Source organism: Rattus rattus, chromosome 9 (assembly GCF_011064425.1).
Source record: "Rattus rattus isolate New Zealand chromosome 9, Rrattus_CSIRO_v1, whole genome shotgun sequence".
In the NCBI taxonomy this organism is placed as follows: domain Eukaryota; kingdom Metazoa; phylum Chordata; class Mammalia; order Rodentia; family Muridae; genus Rattus; species Rattus rattus.
In genome coordinates this window covers 867,410-890,789 of record NC_046162.1, presented here as the reverse complement: position 1 = coordinate 890,789, position 23,380 = coordinate 867,410, and the positions used below count along the sequence as shown (strand labels likewise).

General features: G+C 49.1%; 2 protein-coding genes across 4 annotated transcripts; both read left to right on the top strand.

Moving 5' to 3' along the window:
• Window positions 1-10,745: 10,745 nt before the first annotated feature.
• On the top strand, window positions 10,746-17,450 carry Znf213 (zinc finger protein 213). Of its 3 annotated transcripts, none has more exons than XM_032912925.1 (6): window positions 10,746-11,013; window positions 12,990-13,508; window positions 14,290-14,407; window positions 14,615-14,685; window positions 14,772-14,937; window positions 15,965-17,450. In XM_032912925.1, the coding sequence occupies exons 2-6, from the start codon at window positions 13,110-13,112 to the stop codon at window positions 16,615-16,617; spliced, it is 1,407 nt and encodes a 468-aa protein (XP_032768816.1). In that variant the 5' UTR covers window positions 10,746-11,013; window positions 12,990-13,109; the 3' UTR covers window positions 16,618-17,450. The 3 variants fall into 3 exon arrangements, with proteins under 3 accessions (XP_032768816.1, XP_032768818.1, XP_032768817.1); XM_032912926.1 differs by lacking the exon at window positions 10,746-11,013 and adding an exon at window positions 11,020-11,835; XM_032912927.1 differs by lacking the exons at window positions 14,615-14,685; window positions 14,772-14,937.
• Window positions 17,451-18,823: 1,373 nt separating this feature from the next.
• LOC116909104 (caspase-14-like) lies at window positions 18,824-23,150 on the top strand. The gene is made up of 9 exons (XM_032912579.1): window positions 18,824-18,886; window positions 18,972-19,358; window positions 20,161-20,268; window positions 20,396-20,563; window positions 20,827-21,049; window positions 21,288-21,392; window positions 21,755-21,823; window positions 22,270-22,373; window positions 23,043-23,150. The coding sequence occupies exons 1-9, from the start codon at window positions 18,824-18,826 to the stop codon at window positions 23,148-23,150; spliced, it is 1,335 nt and encodes a 444-aa protein (XP_032768470.1).
• Window positions 23,151-23,380: the final 230 nt, after the last annotated feature.

Below are 23,380 nucleotides of genomic sequence, written 5' to 3'. Positions count from 1 at the left end.
AGATGGTGTGGTCTCGTCCATGGGCGGAGGGTGTGTGTGTGTGTGTGGGGGTGTTGCTCACTGTTACAAGAGTGAGTTCTTTGCATTTTATTTCTTTAGATCGATGGAAAACAAAAGAAAAAGGACTAACAATACTTTTTGAACAGCCGATGTTTTATGTGGCCTCTGCAAAAAGTCCTAAGGGATGAGGCTTGCCTCTTAAAAACTGGGACAGGGGAGATGAAGGATGGATGTGTGGATTCAGCCGAGCCAGCAGCTGGCAGGAGGGAGGGAGCTTTGTGCTGGATTTGGAAGGAATACCGGAAGCTTTGAAGGGTGGTGTGGAAGCGAGCAGTGGAAGGGTTTGCACGCGGCACCACATTGCAGAGCAATAAGTCTTACTGGGAGCCTGCGAGGGTTCTACGGATGTAGTATGGACCTCTGGATGTGGAGGGAGTGGGTGATTCAGAACTCCCCTCAACTGGTTGGACAGGGAAGAGCTAGGATGACCAAACAGTAGGCTTCTGGCTGCACTCAGCCTAGAGGACTGAGCGAGACTCCCAGACATTTAGAACTAGATGGGAGGCAACTGCCGCAGGTCTGCTGGAGAAGCTAGTTAGAAACGTAGAGTGGCTGAACCTAGCTGGAGGGGCTTTAAAGGACTCCGCTGAATGTTGGGGACATGAGCCTTTGTGCCTCCTTAGACTGCCAGAGTTGTCCAGGGACCCCCCAACCCCAGAAGCTGCACTAGGGTTTCATAGCATCTTGGGCCTGTCCCAGTTTGGGATTTAAAAGCTCGCCTATTCCTCCTGGGACTTTTGTTGGAGAGACAGGCTCACCAGCATGAGGTCACCCCTTCCTTCCCCCTATGCTTTCCCACGCCCTAGAATTCTAAGGTCTTGGAAGATCCGACCTATGGCTCTCCTCAAAGCGGTGACAGAGACCAAAACAGCAGAGTGGGGGTTCGTGGCAAGCCTCGGGGCAGAGGCTGAGCAGGTGCTGGCTGCCTCCCATCTGGTGGCATCTGGTGGCATCTGGTGGCGGTCCTGTACATGTGTGCCTCCCACAGTACACAAGAGACTGCGGGCAGCACCTGGGCTTCGCTTGTGAGGCTGCGTCATTGGGTATCTGTTTTGTGGGATAAACAACTATTCTCTTTTATCGACCCAGTTTCTACTGTCACTGAAACTGAGCTCACACAGGGCCATTTGCTGGTGAGAGCAGGGCAGGGAGTAGGTGTGAGTGGTGTCTGTAAGTCCTGCTTGTTTTTTTTTTTTTTTTTTTTTTTTTTTCTTTTTTTGAGCTGGGGACCGAACCCAGGGCCTTGCGCTTGCTAGGCAAACGGTCTACCACTGAGCTAAATCCCCAATCCCGTAAGTCCTGCTTGGAATCAGGGAGAAGAACCTACGTGAGGATGTGGAAACCTGCCTGGATACTGGTATCTTCTTTCAAGCTGATATTGGGGCAGTTCAGGTTACAGGAAACAATCGTAGACTCTCTACCTCTGGAGAACCAGAGTTTCCAGCTGAGGCTGTGCACAAACGGCCTAAGAACAAAGACCCAGGACCCCGGAACTCTTTGAGGAAGGTGGCTAGGATTCAAGTCATACAAGTCACAACTCTCACGATTACATCACGGGTCGGGCTTGGAGGACATGCGGAATAAAGAACTTCTCCACAGAACACATGAGAAGCCTGGCTCCCCTGAACCACTCTGGGTCTGTTCCCATCCTGAGTTGTCCGTCCTTCTGACACAAGGGACATTTTCTTGACTTTATTCATTATCTATCTATCTGTCTGTCTATCTATTTATGTAAATATATGCCTGAGCTCACATATGTATATAATACACACACACACACACACACAGACAGACAGACAGACAGACACACAGAGAGAGAAAGAGAGAGAGAGACTAAAACATTTCACTGCAAGCACTTTTTATTTGGAAGCTTGCACATAAATTATCAATTCAAAGGAAATTTTCAAAAGATGGGCTGGCAAGGTGGCTTAGCAGGTAAGGGTACTTGTCCATCACACTAGCCCCAGGGCCCACATAATGATAGGAGGGAATTGACTCGTCAAAAAATTCTCTGACCTCTATGCACACTCCCCAAAGAAATGTAAAATCTGAAACAAGCAAGCAAGCAAGGATGCAAAACCCCCACCAAAAAACCCCAAAAACTAGCTTTTAAGGCTCCAACTGTGGCTGGAGAAATGCCGCATCAGCAAAGACTAAAGCCTACACCATTCCCTCCTCTCTGTTTTTCTGTCTCTCTGCCTGTCTGCCCCTCTCTCTCTATCTCTCTCTCTCTCTCTCTCTCTCTCTTTCCCTCTCTCTTTCTCCTCTCTCTCTCTCTCTCTCTCCTCTCTCTCTCTCTCTCTCTCTCTCTCTCTCTCTCTCTCTCTCTCTCTCTCTCTTCTCTGCCTTCCAGAATGGTAGACCAGGACCTAAGATCTCAGCTACTGCTCCAGCCCCATGCCTGCCGGCTGGTTTGCTGCTACATTTCCTGCCATAGTTACTATGACTGAGACTGTGAACCTCACATCACTGCTCTCTTTTATAAGCTTCCCTAGTCATGGTGCCTTTTTAAAAAACGTATCTTATGTATACTGGGGATTTGACTGCATGTGTCTGTGAGAGGGCGTTGGATCCCTTGGAACAGGGGCTACAGGCAGTTGCGAGCTGCCACGTGGGTGGTGGAAATGGAGCCCGAATCCTCTGGAAGAACACCCTGTGCTCTGAACAGCTGAGCCAGCTCCCCAGCCCCTAGTGTTTTGGCACAACAATAGAAAAATCAAGTACCGGGGCTGGAGAGATGGCTCAGTGGTTAAGAGCACCGACTGCTCTTCCTGAGGTCCTGAGTTCAAATCCCAGCAACCACATGGTGGCTCACAACCATCTGTAATGGAATATGATGTCCTCTTCTGGTGTGTCTGAAGGCAGCTACAGTGTACTCATATACAATAAAATAAAATCTTCTAAAAAAAAAAAATCAAGTACCTAAGATACTTGGTTACATAGCAAATTTTAGGCCAGCTTGGGCTACGGGAGACAGTTCTGAGGGCTTCCAGAGGACCTAAGTTGGGCAGCTTACAACCATCTGTAAATCCCAGGAGCGGGAGATTCATTGCCCTCTCTTGCTCCTTGAATACCACATACAGCGAATGTAGCAGACACACATATGTAAGTCTTTAAACACAGAAACCAAAAAGCAAAAGTTCCAACAAAACAAAACAAAAGGATGTTGGTTACTAGACAGAACCACGGAGGCCAGAATTTAACCATGGTTCGTTTTATTTCAACTTGACACAAGCTTGAGTGATTTTGGAAGAGTGAACCTAAACTGAGAAAATGCCCCCCATCAGACTGGTCTATGATACATTCTTGGATTGAAGCTTTATATGGAGGGGCACACCTCACTGTGGGCAGTGCCACCCCTGGCTGGTGGTCCTGGGTGCTATGATGAAGCAGTGCTAACACGGCCTTGCCCCTAAAATGGTTATCAAACCAGCCTTTGGCAAGAGCAGTGAGCTGTAACAAAGAAAAATTGCAGGCACCTGGACAACTGGTACAAGAACAGCCAGAGGCTCAGCGGATAGAGGAGTCTCCAGCCCATGGAGTTCCCCTGTGTTTGTTGTAAGAAGAAATCAGGGGCTGGAGAGTTGGCTCAGTGGTTAGGAGCACTGACTGCTCTTCCAGAGGTCCTGAGTTCAATTCCCAGCAACCACATGGTGGCTCACAACCGTCTGTAATGAGATCTGGTGCTCTCTTCTGGTGTGTCTGAAGAGAGCAACAGTGTACTCATGTACATAAAATAAATAATTAAAAAAATTAGGAAAATGGAGGATAATAACAGACTTAAGAGTTATCAATAAGGGGGTTGGGGATTTAGCTCAGTGGTAGAGCGCTTGCCTAGCATGCGAAAGGCCCTGGGTTCGGTCCCCAGCTCTGAGGAAAAAAAAAAGAGTAATCAATAAGGTAATTCAACCAGTGGGTCCTTTGCAGCCTGGACTTCCTCTACCTACCATCTTTGTTACCAAGGTCATGGCCTATAATAATAATTGACTTAATAATAATAATTGAGACTGCTTTTTCTCAATACCCTTGCGTGAGAAAGATAGGGAAAGCTTTGCTTTCTCGGACGTACTTTGACTAATAGTCATCCACTGAAGAGATACCAGTGGAAGGTTCTTCCACAGGGGATGTTAAATAGACCAACTTTGTCAGTATTTCGTGCAACAGACATTAAAATTATTTGTAAGCAAGTTTTTCAATCTATAATTTATCATTATATGGACAACATTCTGTTGGCTGATCCTGACAAAGATACTTTAAGGAATATGCTTGGGGTTGGGGATTTGGCTCAGTGGCAGAGCGCTTGCCTAGCAAGCGCAAGGCCCTGGGTTCAATCCCGAGCTCCGGAAAAAAAAAAAAAAAAAGGAATATGCTTAACGTGACACAAAGAATTCTGCCATGATGGGGGGGGGGTTACAGATTGCTAATGATTGTCAAAAATCATTGGGAGAATTAACTGACCGAGGCCTACAATTGGACTAAGTACATATAAGATAAGTACGTTGTCTCAAACATTGCCAGGAGACTGTAGGGGTGGTTCTGATGCTTTGGTCAGGAATCTGTGTGTGAGCACTGAAGGTCCTGTTCCCCAATTGATTCTTGACCAATCCATAAAGACGCCAGCAGCTAACAGCTGGGTGGAAGAGGTGGGACTTCCAGGTTCCCGCAGGCAGGCTAGGAGACACAGGAGAAGGGAGGAACAGAGAGTCACCAGCCATGTGAGATCCCGGGTAGAGTGGCCATTGGTCACTTCCTCAGGCAGGAGATTAGAAATGCTACTAAGCTGAGGGCAGATTTAGAGTGTAGAGCAAGGAGTAAAGGAAAAGTCAGGCTAGCCCTGGGAGGTTTAGAAGAGCCCAGCAGCTGGGCCATAAGGCAGGGTAAAGATGAGCTCTGTGTGTGTGTGTGTGTGTGTGTGTGTGTGTGTGTGTGTGTGTTATCTGGGTGTTTATCTGGATCCAAGGAACCAGGCAGTCTATGATCCTCAACTTGGCTGTATTCTGGTCATTTTACCCTTGACCATTCTCCTACTGGGCTCATTATGTAAAGGGAAGATAGTATTATGGGATGAATTTTTTTAGCTAATAAACAAAGTAAAAAAATCAAAGATATATATAGAAAAGATTCCTGAATTAATTATAAGTTGGCGGGAACAGATCCAGCTGAAATTATTGGACCTCTTACAAATGCCGAGATTATGTCATTATGGGTGATTAATGAGAATTGACAAAAAGCTTGTAGTAACTTCTTGGGTGAAATTAATAACAAATATCAGAAAAGCAAACATATACAGTTTATATAAACAAAGAACCAGTTGGATTCTTCCACGTACAGTAAAGAGAACACCAATTCCAGAGGCACTGACATTTTATATGGGTGCAAACCAGATGGGGATGGCAGGTTATAAGTCAGATAAGAGAAGCAAGGTGGTCAGAAGTCTGTATACATCGATTCATGAATTAGAACTGTATGCGATCCTTAGGGTATTACTAGATTCTCTTGAATCTATTAATAAAATTATAGAGACTGCTGAACTTGAACCTGATAACTCGGAATTAACTATGCTATGTATACAATTACAAGAGGTCATCAGAAGTAGAAATTATTGATTATATATTACTCATATTTGGTCTCCTACAGGTTTGCTCAGTCCATCAGCCTAAGGAAATGATGAAATCGACCAATTACTAATAGGAAATATGTCAGAAGCTTTAAAATTTCATGAGAAACATCATGTTAATGGGAAAGGTTTAAAGAAAAAAAATTCTCATTGCTTGGCGACAAGCCAAAAATAATAATAAAAAAGTGCCTTACATGTTCTCTATACAACCAAACTCCATTACCTGTGGGTAGTAACCCTAGGGGCACCAAAAGAAATGACATCTGGCAGTGGATGTTTTCCATTTCCCAGAATTTGGAAAGCAAAGATATATACACCATGCATACCATTGACCCATTCTCGGGGTTTCAATGGGCAACTGCTTTAAGTTCTGAAAGGCTGACTGTGCAATTACACACTTACTGGAAATAATGGCGGGGTTGGGGATTTAGCTCAGTGTTAGAGCGCTTGCCTAGCAATCACAAGGCCCTGGGTTCGTTCCCCAGCTCCGGAAGAAAAAAAAAAAAAAAAGAAAGAAAGAAAAAAAAAAAGAAAAAAAGAAAAGGAAATAATGGCAATTATGGGTCAGCTGCACCAATTAAAACTGAGAGTGCTTCCGCGTACGTATCCGATAAGATGAAGCAATTCTCTGCACACCGTAAGATAAAGCACGCTACCACACAATCCCACAGGACAAGCAGAAAGAGCCAATCACGCCTTAAAAGAGATGCTGAGTAAACAAAAAGAGAGAATGAAAACCCCCAGGGACAGACTAAACACTCAACTTTCTTACTGTTGGTGAGAAGGGAACTACAGCCGCTGAGAGACACTGCGTTATCAAAAAACTGAGCAACTGGTCCAACCAATATACTATAAGGATGTGTTGACATTACAATGGAAACCTGCAATGGTTTTAAGATGGGGATGTGGTTTATGCTTATGTATGTACAGGGAATGAAAAAAATGTGGATACCAAGAAAACTTACAAGGATTAGATCAGACCAACAAAACTTATAAAAATCAGATCTGACCAGGGAAAATCTCTTATCACCGGAGACAAGGATGTCTCCACAAAGCAAACAGCCCAAATAATTCTCAGACTGTCTCAATTACTGATTTCTTCAGAAAACACATGCAAATCAACTTCAAAAGGGCTAGGCCAGGTGATCCGTCATGAAGAGATGGACAGACAGACAATGCAGAGACTGAGTAATAAAGGCTGCAGTTAGCTTTTTTCAGACTAACCATTTTCTCTTTAAGTTGGGGTGCATCATTTTGGTTGCTTGATGTGCTATGATTGCTGTCATCTAGGGTTTTAGGTTGTTTTGCTTAATTATTGTTTATTGATAAAAATGTAAGTTTTTGTTTAATTAGTGTATATTAGTAGAATTATTCTATATTGATATTAATAGAAATTTAAGTTATTTTTCTTTAATTAATGTATATTGAGAGAAATTTAAGCTTGTTTTACTAGACTATTGTTTCACTATATTGTACATAAGCCACTTATTTAAAATGTGATGGTTCTTATAATTGTTTCTAGTGCGTATAGACTGCTAATGTTAGCGAAGAGGACAATTCTTTTTTTTTTTTTTTGGTTCTTTTTTTCGGAGCTGGGGATCGAACCCAGGGCCTTGCGCTTCCTAGGCAATCGCTCTACCACTGAGCTAAATCCCCAACCCCAAGAGGACAATTCTTAAACAGAAAGGGGGATATGAAGTGGAAACTTAAGGATTCTTTGGAAAGCCAGTTGGATGACGTTTCACTGGGGCAAAATCACAAAGGAATGTTTCACTGAAGCAGACGCAGGAGCTAGGATGATCTGCTAAAGCAGCACGGGACAGGACGAGTGAGGAAGGATTCTTTGCTAAGGATTCGCATGTCTTGCTCCACCTTGCACTGCGTAGTTGAGCTGCGTTTGTCAGGACTCCAGAGAGAGAAATGCATCAGAAAACGTCTGGTGGCCTGCTGCAGTTTCTTGCTGCTTCCGAAGACTGGGGTTCATTGGATGCACATGCTGAGGCAAAACCCACGTTGAGAAAAGTCACATGGAGGACACATGATGTTTGGAGGGTGTAAATAGGACTTTGTGGAGTGACAGAAGCAGAACTTGGCTTGCTGGTACAGCCAGTTGTGCCACGCTTGTGGGTCTCTCATCTTTGCTGACCTTCACGTCCCTGAGAGAGGCACAGCCGAGAACTTCTCCTGGTGTTCTGTTGGTCTCTCCTGGAGCTGAGGCCGAGGCCTGGCTGTCTCTGCTAGGTCGTGTCACTGCTGCTGCTGACCTGACACTACAGAAATGGAGCTGGTGTATCTGTGAGGTGTTTGCGAGTGGATCGAGCTGCCGCTGCCTGCTAACCTGTGAACTGAACTGCCAATTTCCAGACAACACAGACGGAAGTTGTTCCAAAGGACCTCTCTAAACAGGTCCATTCCACCTCCCCCCAGCCCAGTATTCTTTCTTTTCAACTACCTCTGGTGGGTAGTGGGCTAAAGGGAGGTTAAAATGTTTTTTTTTTTTTGAGGTTAAAATGTTTAAGAACCATCATAAAAAATAAGGTTTGAAAACATTTAAAGTTACAAAGCAGTACCGGTCCATGGCCTCTGCATCAGTGTCTGACTCCAGGTCTGTTATGGAGTTTCTGCCCTGATTTCCCTCAGCAATGGAATGTGGCCTGAGAATTCTAAGCTGAAATAAACTCTTTCCTCCCTAAGTCATTTCTTTTCTTTTTTCTTTTTTTTTGGAGCTGGGGACCGAACCCAGGGCCTTGCGCTTGCTAGGCAAGCGCTCTACCGCTGAGCTAAATCCCCAACCCCTCCTAAGTCATTTCTGGTCATGGTGTTTCATCACAGAAATAGAAACCTTAACTAAGATATTGTTTAGTGTGAATAGTTTGAATTTACCAAGCTGAAATAGTGTACTGGAATAGTCAGACGTCAAGGTAAAGACAGCTCCCCCCATTGTCCTAGATGTCCTGGAACTCACTCTGTAGACCAGCGTGGCCTCAAACTCAAACGCCACCTACCTCTACCTATGCCACCACCTCCTGCCCTAAAACATTCATGTCATTTTAAGTTCTTATTTTTTTTTTCTTTTTTTCGGAGTTGGGGACCGAACCCAGGGCCTTGTGCTTGCTAGGCAAGCGCTCTACCACTGAGCTAAATCCCCAATCCCTCATTTACATCATTTTAATGACCTATTTATCCATTTAAAGATGGTGAAGAGGCTCTGCTCGTTACTTCCCTGCCATGGTTTTCTTCTCTGTACAGACAGCATCATACTATCGTGTGTGTGTCTGGCTCTGAGGAAAGAGTCTACACAGAACGCCTTAAATGACGCTAGGCAGAGAGAACATGCTCGGTGAACATGGGTGTGTTGCATTGCTTCTCTCCACCTTAAACGTGTAGGAAGACCTTCAAAACTTAGAGGTTTCTTGTTCAAGAATACACATGTGAGCCATGGAAGTAGTGGATATTGGATAACTGGTGCTGCCTCACTGGTGGGCTCAGCCCATTAGGGTAAACTTTTCCTGTTCTGTACTACACTAAACCCAGAGAGAGAGAACCACATAGTAAGACCAAACAAACAAACGGAGAATGATGAGAAAAAGACATCCAGTATTGACCTCACACACACACACACACACACACACACACGTGTGCACTCACACACACACACGTGTGCACACACACGCAAGCACATGCATACACTTGAATAAGTATGCACACTTACTACTCCCACCCCACATGTACAAAAGGCTTCCACAAGAGACAACCAGAGTGTGTCTCCCAGCACCCACATGGTGGCTCACAACCATCTATAACTCCAGGGAATCAAATGCCCTTTTCTGACCCCCAGAGGCACCATGGATGAATGCTCTGTGTGTGTGTGTGTGTGTGTGTGTGTGTGTGTGTGTGTATACACACACACATACATGCAGGTGAAATACTCATATCATAATTTTTTTAAAGAAAAAAACCAACACATTGTGACAGACTACAGCTTCCACAGTGAGATTCGTTGTTGTTGTTGTTGTTGTTGTTGTTGTTGTGTTGTGTGTTATTTCGGGGGGAGGTTGCAAAGGGAAGGGCAGATATGAGGAGCTGGGGAGATCAATAGGTCTGGGGTGCATGACGTGAATAACAGCCTTCACTACTCCAAGTAGGCAAGAACTCAGGAGTTTCACTTGAACTAATACAGCAACACCAGGAAAGGCAACACAAGAATCTCCCGGCCTGCTGTGTGTCCGGTAGACCTGCTTATATACCCTGGGAAGGGGTGTTTGGACAACTGCAGCCTTGCCTTTTAGCAATCAATTACAGGAGAAGGAAATGTACCCTCTGTAGTCTACGTGGACATCGCTTCAGGGTAGCTAGAATCCAGAGGCTTGTGACAGCAAGAACTGATGCCTATCTCAAAACAGCCCTGGTTGAAGCTGCAGGGATAATCAGGTTTGATCCACGTGTAGTTTTCTCAAGGTGTCCACTGAGTGTTTCAGATAGCCAGTGCTGACACGAGGTCAATCCGGCTGGCTGTTTGACTAACAGTTCTTTTGCTCAAGGCAGCAAGGGAAGCAAGGAAAGTCCAACAGTTGCCTACGGAGTCAAATTGCCCCTTTTGTCTATTTGTAGGAAAATAAACTTCAAGGATGTTTACAACATAAAGGTAATTTACCGTTAACACCAATAGTGACTTTAACAAGTTGCAACAATGCTTAACACATGCTCTGGGTAAAGGGGCGTCTCCTGCTCAGTGTCGCTAGGCAGCAGGACTCCTGTTCCTCAGCTCAGTACAGATGGAACTGCTGGTCAGGAGATACTGCACACGATGGAGGCTCCGCTCTAATTAGACCGCACTTTTCGGGAAGCTCCTAGATCTCCCAAGGACCTGACTTAGGTGTAGAACGACCCAGAAGGCAAAAATGAGACTTCTTCCAAATCTCTAGCTGTAGGGTGTCAGATTGGCTACACGAGAGAATTCTCCCTGTTCATTGGCTACCCATCTGGGACAAACGGCATTCTGGATACGAGCTCCAAGTGCTTATCCCGGCGCATGCGCCAGCTGGTTTCCCAGCGACCCCCGCGCGAACTTCCGGCCCCGGGAGCTGAGGGGAAGCTCTGAGCACCTGCGCGTCTCTGGGCGGTGTGTCCTGGGGGCGGGACCGGCGTTTCTCTCAGACGGGCTCGTGCGGATTCGGTGCTCGAGACGCCGGCCGGAGAGGACGCTCTTCTCTCAGCAGCGCCGGCCCTCGGCGGCTCCGGGCTCTCCGAGTCTCCTGGCAGCACCGCTGAGCCCGCCGCCCTCGCCAGGCTGCTGGGGACCGTCCCCATTTCCCACGTCCTGCCGAGCGACCCTGGTGAGTCCGGGCCCTCCCCGAGGACACCTCGGTCACTGGAGGATGAGACTGAAGGCTCGTGAAGAGAAGCGTAAATGAAGTGCTTGTGGTAGTGGAGAAGAATTAGAAACCGCCCGAATGCATCACTCGGGTTGGTTGAGAAACTGGAGTACTCCCATGCCGCGGAAGCTTATAGGTTCACTTACGAAGATAACGTTGCTAGGTGAAAAAACGCGAAATCCAAAATGGTTTGCTCATAAGATCTCATTTATGTAAAACACACATCAAGAGCTTGTAGATTCTGAAGATAACAATTTTCAGTAAAAGCATGGGAAAAATATGACACCGTCATATATCATATTGTCAGTGAATCGAAAACATTGATATTTTAACACTTCCCTCCCGTTCTTTAAATTATGATATTCATGCTAATTAGACTTTTGAAATAAAAGAGAAAAATTCAGATCACACTTATGAGAGTATGTGAAGTAGTAACCACATAAAATACAAATACATACCATACATTCATATATAGTTGTTGAATAAATGATGTTGGATGGTGTCCATGAGGCCTCTTATACCACCTGTCCCTTATGTGGAATAAGATGTTTCTGAAATTTGTAAGCTTTTCTTTAACAAAGATTTTTGTATGTCTTGAGTGTTTGCTTTCATGTATGTAAGTGTACTACATGTATGCAGTGCTCAAGAAGGGCCAATAGAGGCTGTCAGATACCCCAGAACCGGAATTACAAATGGTTGGATGCTGGAAATCGAATCTGGGGGTCTCTTCAAGACAAAGACATACTCTTAATCACTGAGCCATCTTTCCAGCCCCATAAATTTGTGAGTTTTCAAATTTGAGAAAAATTACAGTATGGCCTATCAGTAGAGGGTCTTAAAACCACACTCATAATTAAACACAATAATTATAATTTTTTTAGACAGTTTTGCTCTATAGCCCAGACTGATTGCTAACTCTGGGCACTCCTGCCTTGGTTCCTACAGTTCTTGGATTAGACACGCACCACTAAGCATGTTCTGCTATGCCCAGGGAAATTTTACGATTGAAGTATATCCACTTAGAAAACATATGGGGGCAGATGCCTCCTAGTACTTGGGAGGCAGAGGCAAGAGCATTTCTGAGTTTGGGGCCAGCCTGGTCTACGAATGAGTTCCAGGACAGCCAGCGCTACACAGAGAAACCTTGTCTTGAAAAACAGCACTCAGTGATAGTTGAAAAACATAGCTCAGTGATTTAAAAACGTTTCTTTTAGAATTAGTTATTTTATTCTGTGCGTGTGAGTGTTTTACCTGCATGTGGTGTGTGCGCAGTCAGAAGGGGGAATTGGGCCCCTAGAACTGGAGTTACAGATAGTCCTGAGCTACCATGTGCGTGCTCAAAAGCAAACCTGACTCCTCTGTAAGAGCAGTGAATGCTTTTAACCTCTGCGCTATCTCTGCAGCCCACCAGCTTCAGACTTCCCACGTAGCCAAAGATGACCCTGAATTTCTAATCTTTCTTCCTTGAACGTCTGAGTGCTGGTATTAGAAATATATACCATGTCACCCAGTTCAAGGTAGTGGTGTGGATCACTTATGCTAGGCAAGCACTCTAACGACTGAGCTCCATCTGCAGCCAGCTCAAGGAAGCTTTACCTACCGCATAGACATGCTTAGTGTCGCTGCTAAGCTTGGAAAGTTACTATACATGAAGGTAAAAATAAGCTCATATTAACAGATGCAGTACTGCTTCTGAATGAGTGACATTAGGTTTTGCTGCCAAACGGGCCACAAAAAAACCGAGACTTGGGATGTCAGACATGGTGATGAAGGATTGTGGGTCTGTGTTACCAATACACAGTTACACAGAGTACACCATTGCACTAAACCATAAAGAGGCTTCAGAGGCACAGAGTAGATAACAGAGTCCCCCGACTTTCCTCCAGATTGGTGTATTCCGATCTCCCTCAAATACCGCTCTTTTACTCTTTCCATAGGCAGGTGTGTCCTGATGCCAGCCCAGCCCACACACAGAATCCCTCTGGGAGACTGAGAGGCTCAGCTCTGGAGCCTCAAGTTAAGGCTGACCAGCCCTGAGCCTTAGGCTGGGCTGGGGCATGGCATCCTTCCAGGAGCTCCAAGACCCTGCTCCTGGGGAGGAAGAAGGACTTATGATTGTGAAGGTGGAAGACTGCTCCTGGGAACAGGAGCATGCCCAACCAGTGAACAGCAGGGAGTCAGAAGCCTGCCGCCAGCGGTTCCGACAGTTCTGCTACAGGGATGCGGGCGGACCACACGAAGCCTTCAGCCAGCTGTGGGAGCTCTGTTGCCGCTGGCTGCGGCCTGAGCTGAATAGCAAGGAGCAGATCCTGGAACTGCTGGTCCTGGAGCAGTTCCTGGCTGTGCTACCTGGGGAGATCCAAGCCCGGGTGAGGACACAGCACCTTGGGAGCGGTGAGGAAGCTGTCGCTTTGGTGGAGGACATACAGAATCAGTCATTGAAAACCTGGCCACAGGTGAGGGAGGAGTCCTTTCCATGTTTGAAGAATAGAGACCATCTTCATGGAGATGAGTCTCCACAGGGCCCAGGGGGCAGGGGGAAAACACCAAGTCCAGAGAAGCACAAACAAAAAATTGCCAATGTTGTCTTAAGTAAATATACTCTGTTCTTTATGACTTTATTGAATTTAAAGTGGTTATGGTCCAGAAATGTGGTTTTTGTTGTTGTTGGATTTTGTTTGTTTGTTTTGAGGCAGAGTTTCTCTGTGTAACCCCTGGCTGTCTTGGAACTTGCTGTTAACCAGGCTGGTCTTGAACTCACAGAGGTCCACCTGCCTCTGCCTCCCAAGTGAGTCCAGGAAGGTTTAGGTCCACACAAGTATTCATGCTTTGCTGTAGTTAGTCTACGCTGATGTGCATCAGAGCTCCAGACGTGTATAAGGAAGCAGAGCTGTCTAAGGGTAGCCTGCTGACTTTCCTTCCTGACACTAGGAGATCTGGAGATGGTGTACTAATGCAGCTAGGGTGTGGGTTCTGCCCTCGGCAGGAGGACCACCCCTGCCCCATTTCTCCCTTACTGAGTGACTATAATTTTGGCATTTTAGGGGCCTCTTGATCATGAAATGTCTGGTATCTCATTCTTTTCTGAACTTTTCTGGGCCTCCATTGATCCCTACTCCTTCCCAACCCTTAGCCTCCCAAGGGCTGTTTCCCGTATTTCCTTCCCAGGATTAAGTTGTGGCATCCCCTACCTCCAGGCTGGTCTGTGTGATGGGCATGCTATGTGTTTCTGCACAGGATGAGCTCTCAGAGGTGGAGCCTAAGGCAGCAGTCCAGGAACTCCAAGCTACAGCATCTCCCGAGAAGGCAGGAGTGCAGAAGCAGCTACGTGCATCCCAAGAGCAGCACAGCCACGGTGAGCAAAACTCTTCAGTCAGCCGTGTGGCTGCACAGGGGCTAGATTTCTTCTCTAGAATTGCCCTGAGGGTGGCAGGCACGGAAGCTCAGTCACACGCGTACATGTATGCATGCATCTGACAGGTGTGCACCTGCAAGTGTAGGTGAAGCCATCCGTCTCAGCCCTTGATTCTGGCCTGTACGAAGCTCTGTTCTTTTCCTTCAGCCCAGCCCCCTGTTCTTAAAGAGAGACGGACAGGAGAGATGTTGGATGTCTGCTTTGCCTCTGAAGTTGATGTGAGTTAGCAGTCCTTATACTCTCTTAAAAGGCTTGGTGCTGTTGACTACATAATTTGACCCCTCCTGTCCCCACTCACACACAGCTACCTGGGAGACCTGAGCTGGGTCATATCTCCCCATTTCAAAAATCTGTGGCATTGGGAGACATCCCTTTCTATTTTTCCCGAGAAGAATGGAGCTCCCTGGACCCTGCTCAGAGAAACCTCTTCTGGGATATCAAGAGAGAAAACTCCCGGGATGCTGCCCTCGGTGAGCAGATCCATCGGGTCCCCTCTTTCTGTTGTAATCCTGCCTTTTCCCCCACCCTTCCATGATCAGCCTTTCCTGAGTCTCCCCAGCAGCTCCCGATGATGTTCAAGTTTCTGTGTCTGAGTTGTGTGAGCAGTCGACCATGCTCTCCCTGTGCTGGCTCCAGGCTGAGGGCTCGTATGGGCATCTTCTCAGTCTGGCACGCGGGAATATTTGCCCCTACATAAAAATCTGGGATTCAGTGAGATCGATGGATCATGTCAGCCACAGAAATGCTAAAAAACAAGAGCCCTTGTTGTACCCCACTATTTGAAGCCACACAAGTCAGGCCCTTTCCTCATGTTCCCTGGTCCCATCTTACTTTACTGGTAGTACTCTGAACGTTTGGAGTTCCTCCCTGTCCTCTGCAGAGATGAAACTTAAGGAAGGGAGTGGGAGAGGACCACCATAGCTGCACGTTCTGATGCCTTCTTTTACAGAGTTAAGCCAGCTGTGCTCAGTGGGCTGGGCGTGTGCTGGTGGCTTCACCTGTGGAAAGCGGGGTGCTGGTACAGGGAACAGGCAGAGGTCTTTATAATGGCACGCACCTCTCAGAAGGATCAGCTCAGCTGATGTCCCCGAGGTTCCCTCAGAACTGCTCGTTTGTTGACCTTCTGTCATCTTCCCATTAAAAACACTTTTGAAATAAAACTGCGTTTTAATGTTTTTCTTTTGTTTACAATGCAGAGAAGGACATGTGTGGAGATCAGAGGATGGTTTTCTAGGCTTCGTTCTACCATGTAGGTTGGGGGTGAGGGGTGGCCTCAGGCTTGGTCATCAGGCTTGGCGGCAAGTGACTTTACCCACTGAGGCCATCTTGCTTGCCTATCATCCAGTCATTTCGTAGATGAGAAGACCTAGGCTTGATGGGAGCCACAGCAGCCTGAACCTGAAAGCCAGGGAGATTTCTCTAAGACACATCTCTTCAGCTCTCTTCCTGAACCAGAATCAAGGGGGACTAAAAAGAGGCTCCCCTCTCTCCTTGCAGGTTTGGGACCCAAAAGCCAAAAGCCCCCTGCAGAGGAGACAGTGACAGCATTGTTGGGACAGAACGAAGTGCCTATGTCTTGGAAGCCCGAGGAGGCCAAGACCGAGGTCTGGGAGAGTGAGAACCCAAGGAGGACAGCCCCGGACAAGCCGGTGGTAGCACGTCGGGGGCGGCCGCCCACTCGCAGGCGCCAGTTTCGGAACTTAGTGACGGAGAAGCCCCACAGCTGCGCACAGTGTGGGAAGCGCTTCCGCTGGGGTTCAGACTTAGCCAGGCACCAGCGCACACACACGGGGGAAAAGCCACACAAGTGCCCTGAATGCGACAAGAGCTTCCGCAGCTCTTCTGACCTGGTGCGCCACCAGGGCGTGCACACGGGTGAGAAGCCCTTCTCCTGTTCTGAGTGTGGCAAGAGCTTCAGCCGCAGCGCCTACCTGGCTGACCACCAGCGCATCCACACAGGCGAGAAGCCCTTCAGCTGCACTGAGTGCGGCAAGAGCTTCTCCCTGCGCTCCTACCTGCTAGACCACAGGCGTGTGCACACGGGCGAGCGGCCATTTGGCTGTGGCGAGTGTGACAAGAGCTTCAAGCAGCGTGCACACCTCATTGCGCACCAGAGCCTGCACGCCAAGATGGCTCAACCGGTGGGGTGAGCCAATGGTGTGACCTGAGCAGCCCTCCCCCGCACCCTCCCCCACTTCCTGTGACTCTCACAGAGTTTCTTCTTCCCCCTGGGGAATTCTCCACTCACCTGTGACCACTGCCAGCCTGTCAGAGGGACACAAGGCCCCCTTACTCTGACCTGGCCTGCCGGCCCCCAGGATCCGGCCACCATGTCTCTCCTGGTCTGGATTTCTCATGCACTTGTCTCCTGGAGTGGCACAGTTTCCAGCCGAGGCTCAGGTGGTCTGAGGGCTCAGGCAGGACCTAAGGTTTCTCCCCAGAGCCCTCCAGCCCTGCTTGGGCAAACGTTCTTTGTTTCCTCCTTTCTTATGTGGCCCCAGCAGCCTGGCTAAGCCTCTGCCCTTTCTATTTGTGCCTTCCAGTGGGGACTGGCCTCCTCCTCGGGGCTGCTGGGTTTGGCCTTGGGAAGGGCTGTGGGCCTACACCAGTGGGGATTTAGGTCCTGGGTTCCACCCCAGCAGTTTCTTAGCCTTCACTGTTCCAACATCCTCCACACTTCCAACCTGTGACCACTGTCACGCCCTGACCCCAGGAGCTGCCCAGTTGTCCTGCTCTGAGCCCCGAGATACACTGCAGGTCTGGAGGTTGGGGAGGTGGTGGTTCTAGCAGGCTGACTAGAGAACACCCAGCCCTCCAGACGCGTGACTTTGGTTGTACTTAACACTAGTACTCCATCAGCACTTCGTAGCTGACTCCTCACGCACTGTATTTCCATGTTTTTAATCTGCATTGTGTGCAGATTCACATTACCAGGAACAGACCAGTGGGCTTCAGAAGAGTTTGAATAAACATGGAAAACTCCCTCTAGTCTCTCATTCTTTAGCTGGCTTTTCTGAGTGAGAAGCGTGGAAGTTATCTTTTAGCCTTTTGGTTTGGTCGCACCGATGGTTCGTGGTGTATGCAGTCACCATGGAGAGCCCCATCCTGGACCTGCAATTGCATGACTCTCCCTCTCCTGTGTCAGTCCATATAGTCATGGTCTGGAAGTGGGGGGAGACACATGTGACTCGGAGTCTTTGTTAGGTCCTCCGTCCTCAGTGGTAAAATGTGCAAGAGGCTAAAGGAGGACGGACTGACTGCCTGACTGACTGCCTGACTGACGGAGGGGCATGCTGCTGCTCTGTGGGATGTGGACTGACTGACTGACTGACTGAGGGGCATGCTGCTGCTCTGTGGGATGTGGACTGACTGACTGACTGACTGACTGAGGGGCATGCTGCTGCTCTGTGGGATGCAGAACTTAGAATTGCCCAATGTGTGCTTGAAGCTGTCAGAAGCTGCTATTCTCAGCCAGCCCTCAACATGTCTCTTAGTTTTAGTACAAGCTGGGACCTACACTGAGCTGGCGGTACCTGGTCAGAACTAGTCTTTGACTCTTGCTAATCCTTTTGGTCCTTTTGGGCAGCCCTAGGGGGCCTCATCTGGGGATGGACAGAGACAAGATGTTCCTGACCCTTACAAATTGATCCATTTGTGCCAGCCTTTGTCCCCAGGTTTAGAACATCTATCCTGTGGTCTCAACCATCCCTGTTTTCCGTGGGAAGGAACTGTTGTATGCGTGGGCTTTGTGCACAGCTGCATGAAGGAGAATAGGGTGAAACGGTGCTGGGGAAAGTGTGAGGCCCTTTCTGGTGCTAGCAGCTCCCTCCCGAGGGAGACATTCAGGTGTAACAAGATCAGATAGGAGCATGAGCCAAGGGCTAAGAATAGAATTTGGGCTCAGGTGGGGACATACGAATGCCAGCCGTGAAGTTGTCAGCCAGAGCCAGAAAAAGGAGCAGAGCCAGGGTTCTAAGGAAGGGCAGAGTCCGTTTGGGATTACAGGCAATTGATAGGCAGCAGCGAGCGTAGAAGAGGGCAAGGATCAGGCCCCAAAGTACTGGGAAGCAGAGCCAGGAAGTAAGCTCTGGGCCTGGAGGAAGCCCCTCCTGGTTCTCATGGCCTTCTTGGTGTCTGGGACCCTACAAGCCGCTGCACAGCTGGTGGATGCTTGGGACAGCCTGGGGAGAAAGGTAGTGAGATGCTCTGCCTGGTACAGCCTGTTCCCAGCACCCAGCTGGGCCCTAGCCCAGCCTAGCTCTGGTTTTCCTTCCCCAGGGAAAATACAATGTGCAGGGTTCAAGAGCAGCCTTGATACTCTGCAGCCCTGGGGTGTCTGCCAGAGCGGTTGCTGCCATGGATGGTGTGCTCCAGGCTCTGGGCTTTGAGAACTATAAGAAGAGGGAGGTCCTAGTCCAGGTGAGCTTTATCCTGTAACCTTCAGCCCTCAGCTAAACACTCACATTTAGCTGGGGCCTCACCAGACTTTGCCTCTTTCTCCTAGAGCTTCCTTGAGGAACTGGGTTTGTTCCGGGAGCAGCTGGACGTTCAGGGGGTTCCTGTGGGATGTGCCTTGGTGGTCTTAATGGCCCCCAGTGGGCAGCTAAGGCAGCCACAGCTGCTGGTCAAGGAGCTGAGTCACTGTGTGTCCCTGCAGGGTTGCCCCAAAATCTTCCTGTTACTCTCTAGTGGCCTCAAGGGTGAGTGGATGGACAGTGATCCCAGTTTTGGGGAGATGAACAGGAAAGCTGGGAGCTGCTGTCCTACCTACACAGCTATGGGGTGGGGTGCTTCTCCTCCAGCTGCCTGGGAGCCCGAAGCTTTCCTTCTGCATCTGGGGAAAATCTGCAGTCAACATCCTCACTGGTCACTGCTGCAGCTCCTGACAGAGGTGGGGGAACCAGAGGAAGGGAAGGCTGGGCCTATGTCTCCCTGGCCTCCTACAGTCAGTTACGATCAAACTAATTCAGGCTCAGTTGCACCTGTTCTGCAAACATGGGCTGCAGGACATGCCTTCGTAACTACACGGGATCACCCAGAATCCAAACGTCCTTTCCACCCCACAGCTTTGCCCAGAGTATTCCCTCAATGTCACATGATCTCCCTGCTGGCTTGGCTCCTGGTATCTACACTGAAAAACATCCAGCCTCACCGGTCAACACTGATACAGGCAATGACTACTGCTCTGTTCTATTGAAAGGCCCTGGTGGCTGAGATAGGCTCGGGTTTGGTCCTGAGGTCTGAACATCTTGTCAGGTAGTTTGGTGGTGTCTGAGTGACCTAGAAGTGGGGACTGTGGGCCCCAGTTCTGCTCTAAGGCTCTCTCAGCCTAGTTCCTCCCCAGGTAATGGCACCTTGGGAGCCCTCCTCTACAGACCTATCCTCTAAGGATAGGGATAGATAGGTAGGTAGATAGATAGGTAGGTAGGTAGGTAGGTAGATAGATAGATAGATAGATAGATAGATAGATAGATAGATAGATGGTCCTGTCTCTGTATTAATCCCTAGAGTGAGGTAATGAACTTGAGGATGAGTCAGAGTGAGCCCAGGTCTTGCCTAACTCCACTCTGACCTCTACTTTCTCTGAGTCTCCCCTGGAGCCAAGATCCTGACCCCTCTGCTTGGGTTGTAATCCTATCCCTGATCCCCAGCAGGGCAGTTTTCTGAGGGGCTCTTGGGCCCTGCCCTCCTAGCTCTTTTGCAGAGTGGCTGAAGAGTCTGCTGAGAACACCTACTGCCCCATCTTTAGGACCTCCTTTCGGGGGACTCTGTGTTTGGGAGATGGGCCCTGGAGGCCAGAGGTGAGGGGCAGAGAGGGAGTCCAGTCCTGTGTCTGCAGATGCAGGTTGGGTGGAGGCTGAGGGAGGTACAGATGGGGTGTGGAGGACCTGGGAGTCCCCTACTGAGTGTCCCTAACCCTTTGTACAGTCAGACCCTGGACCCAGCACACAATATGACCTGTCTGGGACCAGGGCTGCCCTCCTACTGGCTGTGATTCAAGATCGGCTAGGAGCTCGGCACGATGTGGCAGCATTGAGGGATCTTTGCCAGGCTTTGGGCTTCAAGGTCTCCCTGAGGACAAACCCTTCAGCTCAGGTTGGGGGAAGCCCAAAGCTGGTAGTGCTTGGAAGGAAGGGTACCCCTGCCCTAGGACCCTGGAATTCTCCTTCCTGGGTTCCCCCCACATCACAGGCAGGAAGCACACCTGTAAATCTAGCCTCTGACTCCCTGCTGTATGCATGAGACAGTCACTTTCTCGCCTTGGGAAGCCTGACCTCCAAGGCAGAGAGTGAAGAAGTGCCCCCAGCCCCAGGAAGGGCAGCCAGGTGCTGGTTCAGACCTAGACTTCACTACTCCAGGCCTTCAGGGAGGAACTGGCACAGTTTCGGAAAAAGCTGGATACCCACAAGGGCCCTGTGAGCTGTGCCCTGGTGGCCCTGATGGCCCATGGGGGGCCACAGGGGCAGCTGCTGGGGGCCGATGGTGAAGAAGTACAGCCAGAAGTGCTGGTGCAGGAATTGAGCTGCTGCCAGGCACTGCATGGCCACCCCAAGATCTTCCTGTTCCAGGCCTGCCGTGGTGGTAAGGGGCCCTGCCTCCAGCCAACCTTCTACCCTGGCACTCCTCTGCCAGCCCTTACCCTCCCACAGTTCCCACCCAGCTCCTCCCGGAAGCCTGCATGCTGGCCTTTTCCTGCCCCTGTCCAGCCTCCCCTGGAGTTAAGCCCACAAACTTGAGCCTGTATGAATGTTGCCAGCCCTGCAAGCCTGTCTCACTATTTATATGAAGTCGTGAAAGTATCTGCTCCATCCTCCTCCAGGGTACAGGGACCCTGGTGTGGGGCCAAGAGCTCTGCCATGGTTGAGAGCACCCCCAGCCATCCCCACCCAGGCAGACATTCTTCAGATCCATGCTGATGCCCCAGGTGGGTCTGCTTTTCTCCTGAAGCCCGGGTTCAGCACACTGGTGGTGGGAACAGCTCACAGCACACTTCTAGGCCTGTCAGCTTTCATTTTGCCACCATCTCTGTTCCTGCTTTGCCAAGATTCAGGGAGGAAATGTCTCTCTAAGCTGTGGGGACTCTGAGCCTTCTGCTCCTAACTGAATCCGACGGTTTGGAATTAGCAAGGGGAACGAGCTTCTTGGAGTTCATACAGCCTAAATGCCATAAGACTTGTGGTTTTCCAGCCCTACACTCATTCCACTGTCGGTGCTGCCCTTGACCCAGAGCCCACACTGGCAGGTGGAGTCCCGGATGCTGGTAACAGGAGTTGACTCTCTTTGCAGGCAGCCTTCTCTCCACTCCAGGGGGCTCAGGCCAAGCAGACATCCTTACCGTCTATGCCGCTGCTGAGGGTAAGAAGCCCACAGTTATTGTGGGCCTAGTTTCCTAAGACCTGGAGTGGCTTTGCTGTCAGCAGGAGTCCAGCTAAGTCACTTCCCTCCCACAGGTTAGTCTTTATAGCCATAGTTACAGTGGTAAGATCCTGCCAAATGCTCCCTCGCGTGAATTCTAGGACAGGACAGTCCTGCTTGCCTCAGACGCCTGTCCACAGCTTGGTACTTTGCAAGCCCACAGTAAATGTTTGTTGTATATTGATTCTACCCAAACATTCTCTCTACAAATATCAGCAACTTCTTCCCGAGGCAGGAAGTCTCTGACCTCGTGCTGGTCTGAAGCCAGATACCCAGAATGTTCTCTGCTTCCCCTCTTCACTCTTTCCACCCACAATACGCCACTGGGGGTTGGGCTGCAGAGCACAGCAGCCCAAGGCTGACTCTGAGCCCATCCCCTCACCTAGGCTGTGTGGCCTATCGGGACGAAAAGGGCTCGGACTTTGTCCAGACACTGGTGGAGGTCATCAGAGCCAACCCTGGAAGAGATCTCCTTGAGCTGATGACTGAGGTGTGAGGAAGGGGGACGGCTCTCATTCATATTCATATTCTATTCTCTCTCTCTCTCTCTCTCTCTCTCTCTCTCTCTCTCTCTCTCTCTCTCCTCCCCCCCCCCCCCCCATGCCTTTATTACTAGGAGGGCTCTCTTGCCCTCACATCTTGAGTTGCTCAAACATGGGGCACATTGGTGACAAACTCAGAAGCAGTTATAACATACACTAAAGTTCAGGAGAGGAGGACACCAGAAGCCATGAGGGCGGGGTGGGGAGAGGTTGCGAGGTGGGGGATGTACTGGGAAGCAGAAGGAGTCGGAGGTCCTCTTATTTTGTTGAGATCGGGGTGGGCAAGGCTGGTCTGGCCGATTATATGATTATATATATGGGGTGGGGAGCCTTTCCCTTTGGGTGGAGTATTTTTTGGCTGAGAGCAAGGAACTCAGGTTAAACCCTTGGGTTAGTATGAGATTCAAAGATGATTAGGTAAGCACTTGAAATTTTAGGTTTACAGAATAACAGACACAAGAGATGGTCATTGTGGGGCACGCCTGAATCTGGGAGGTAGCGGCAGGTTTGAGACCAGCCTGGGATACATACATCGACCTCTCAGGCAAAGAACCCGCCAGCAGACAAAGACTGCAGTGGGTGTAATGAACTGAGCCTAGCTGAGTGTCGCTCCTCAGGTTAACAGACGGGTGTGTGAGCTGGACGTCCTAGGGCCAGACAGTGATGAACTGCGCAAAGCCTGCCTGGAGATCCGCAGCTCGCTCAGGCGCCGGCTCTGTTTATAGGACTAACAACCTCGCCACTTCCCCTGCATCCCCTCTTCACATCCTGTCATCGGTGCAGCAATGGGCATGGGAGCTCAGATAGCGCCAATAAATATGTATTCACGATCGGCGTGCTCCGGGAAATGCATGCTCTTTCTGAAATACGGGAGATAACGGGAAAGTACGTGGCAGATAGGGCAGCGACTGTGCTCCCGGGAACCAGAGGTTGGATCGGGGTCTGTGCCTCCTGT

Bases quoted from the DNA above. Each gene is read 5' to 3' on its own strand.
- LOC116909104 (XM_032912579.1), top strand. From the start codon at position 18,824: ATGGATGGTGTGCTCCAGGCTCTGGGCTTTGAGAACTATAAGAAGAGG. The intron at 21,050-21,287 runs GTAAGGGGCCCT...ATCCTCCTCCAG, and splicing joins GTTCCAGGCCTGCCGTGGTG to GGTACAGGGACCCTGGTGTG. The intron at 21,393-21,754 runs GTGGGTCTGCTT...CTCTCTTTGCAG, and splicing joins GATCCATGCTGATGCCCCAG to GCAGCCTTCTCTCCACTCCA.
- Znf213 (XM_032912925.1), top strand. From the start codon at position 13,110: ATGGCATCCTTCCAGGAGCTCCAAGACCCTGCTCCTGGGGAGGAAGAA. The intron at 13,509-14,289 runs GTGAGGGAGGAG...GTTTCTGCACAG, and splicing joins CATTGAAAACCTGGCCACAG to GATGAGCTCTCAGAGGTGGA. The intron at 14,686-14,771 runs GTGAGTTAGCAG...ACTCACACACAG, and splicing joins GCTTTGCCTCTGAAGTTGAT to CTACCTGGGAGACCTGAGCT.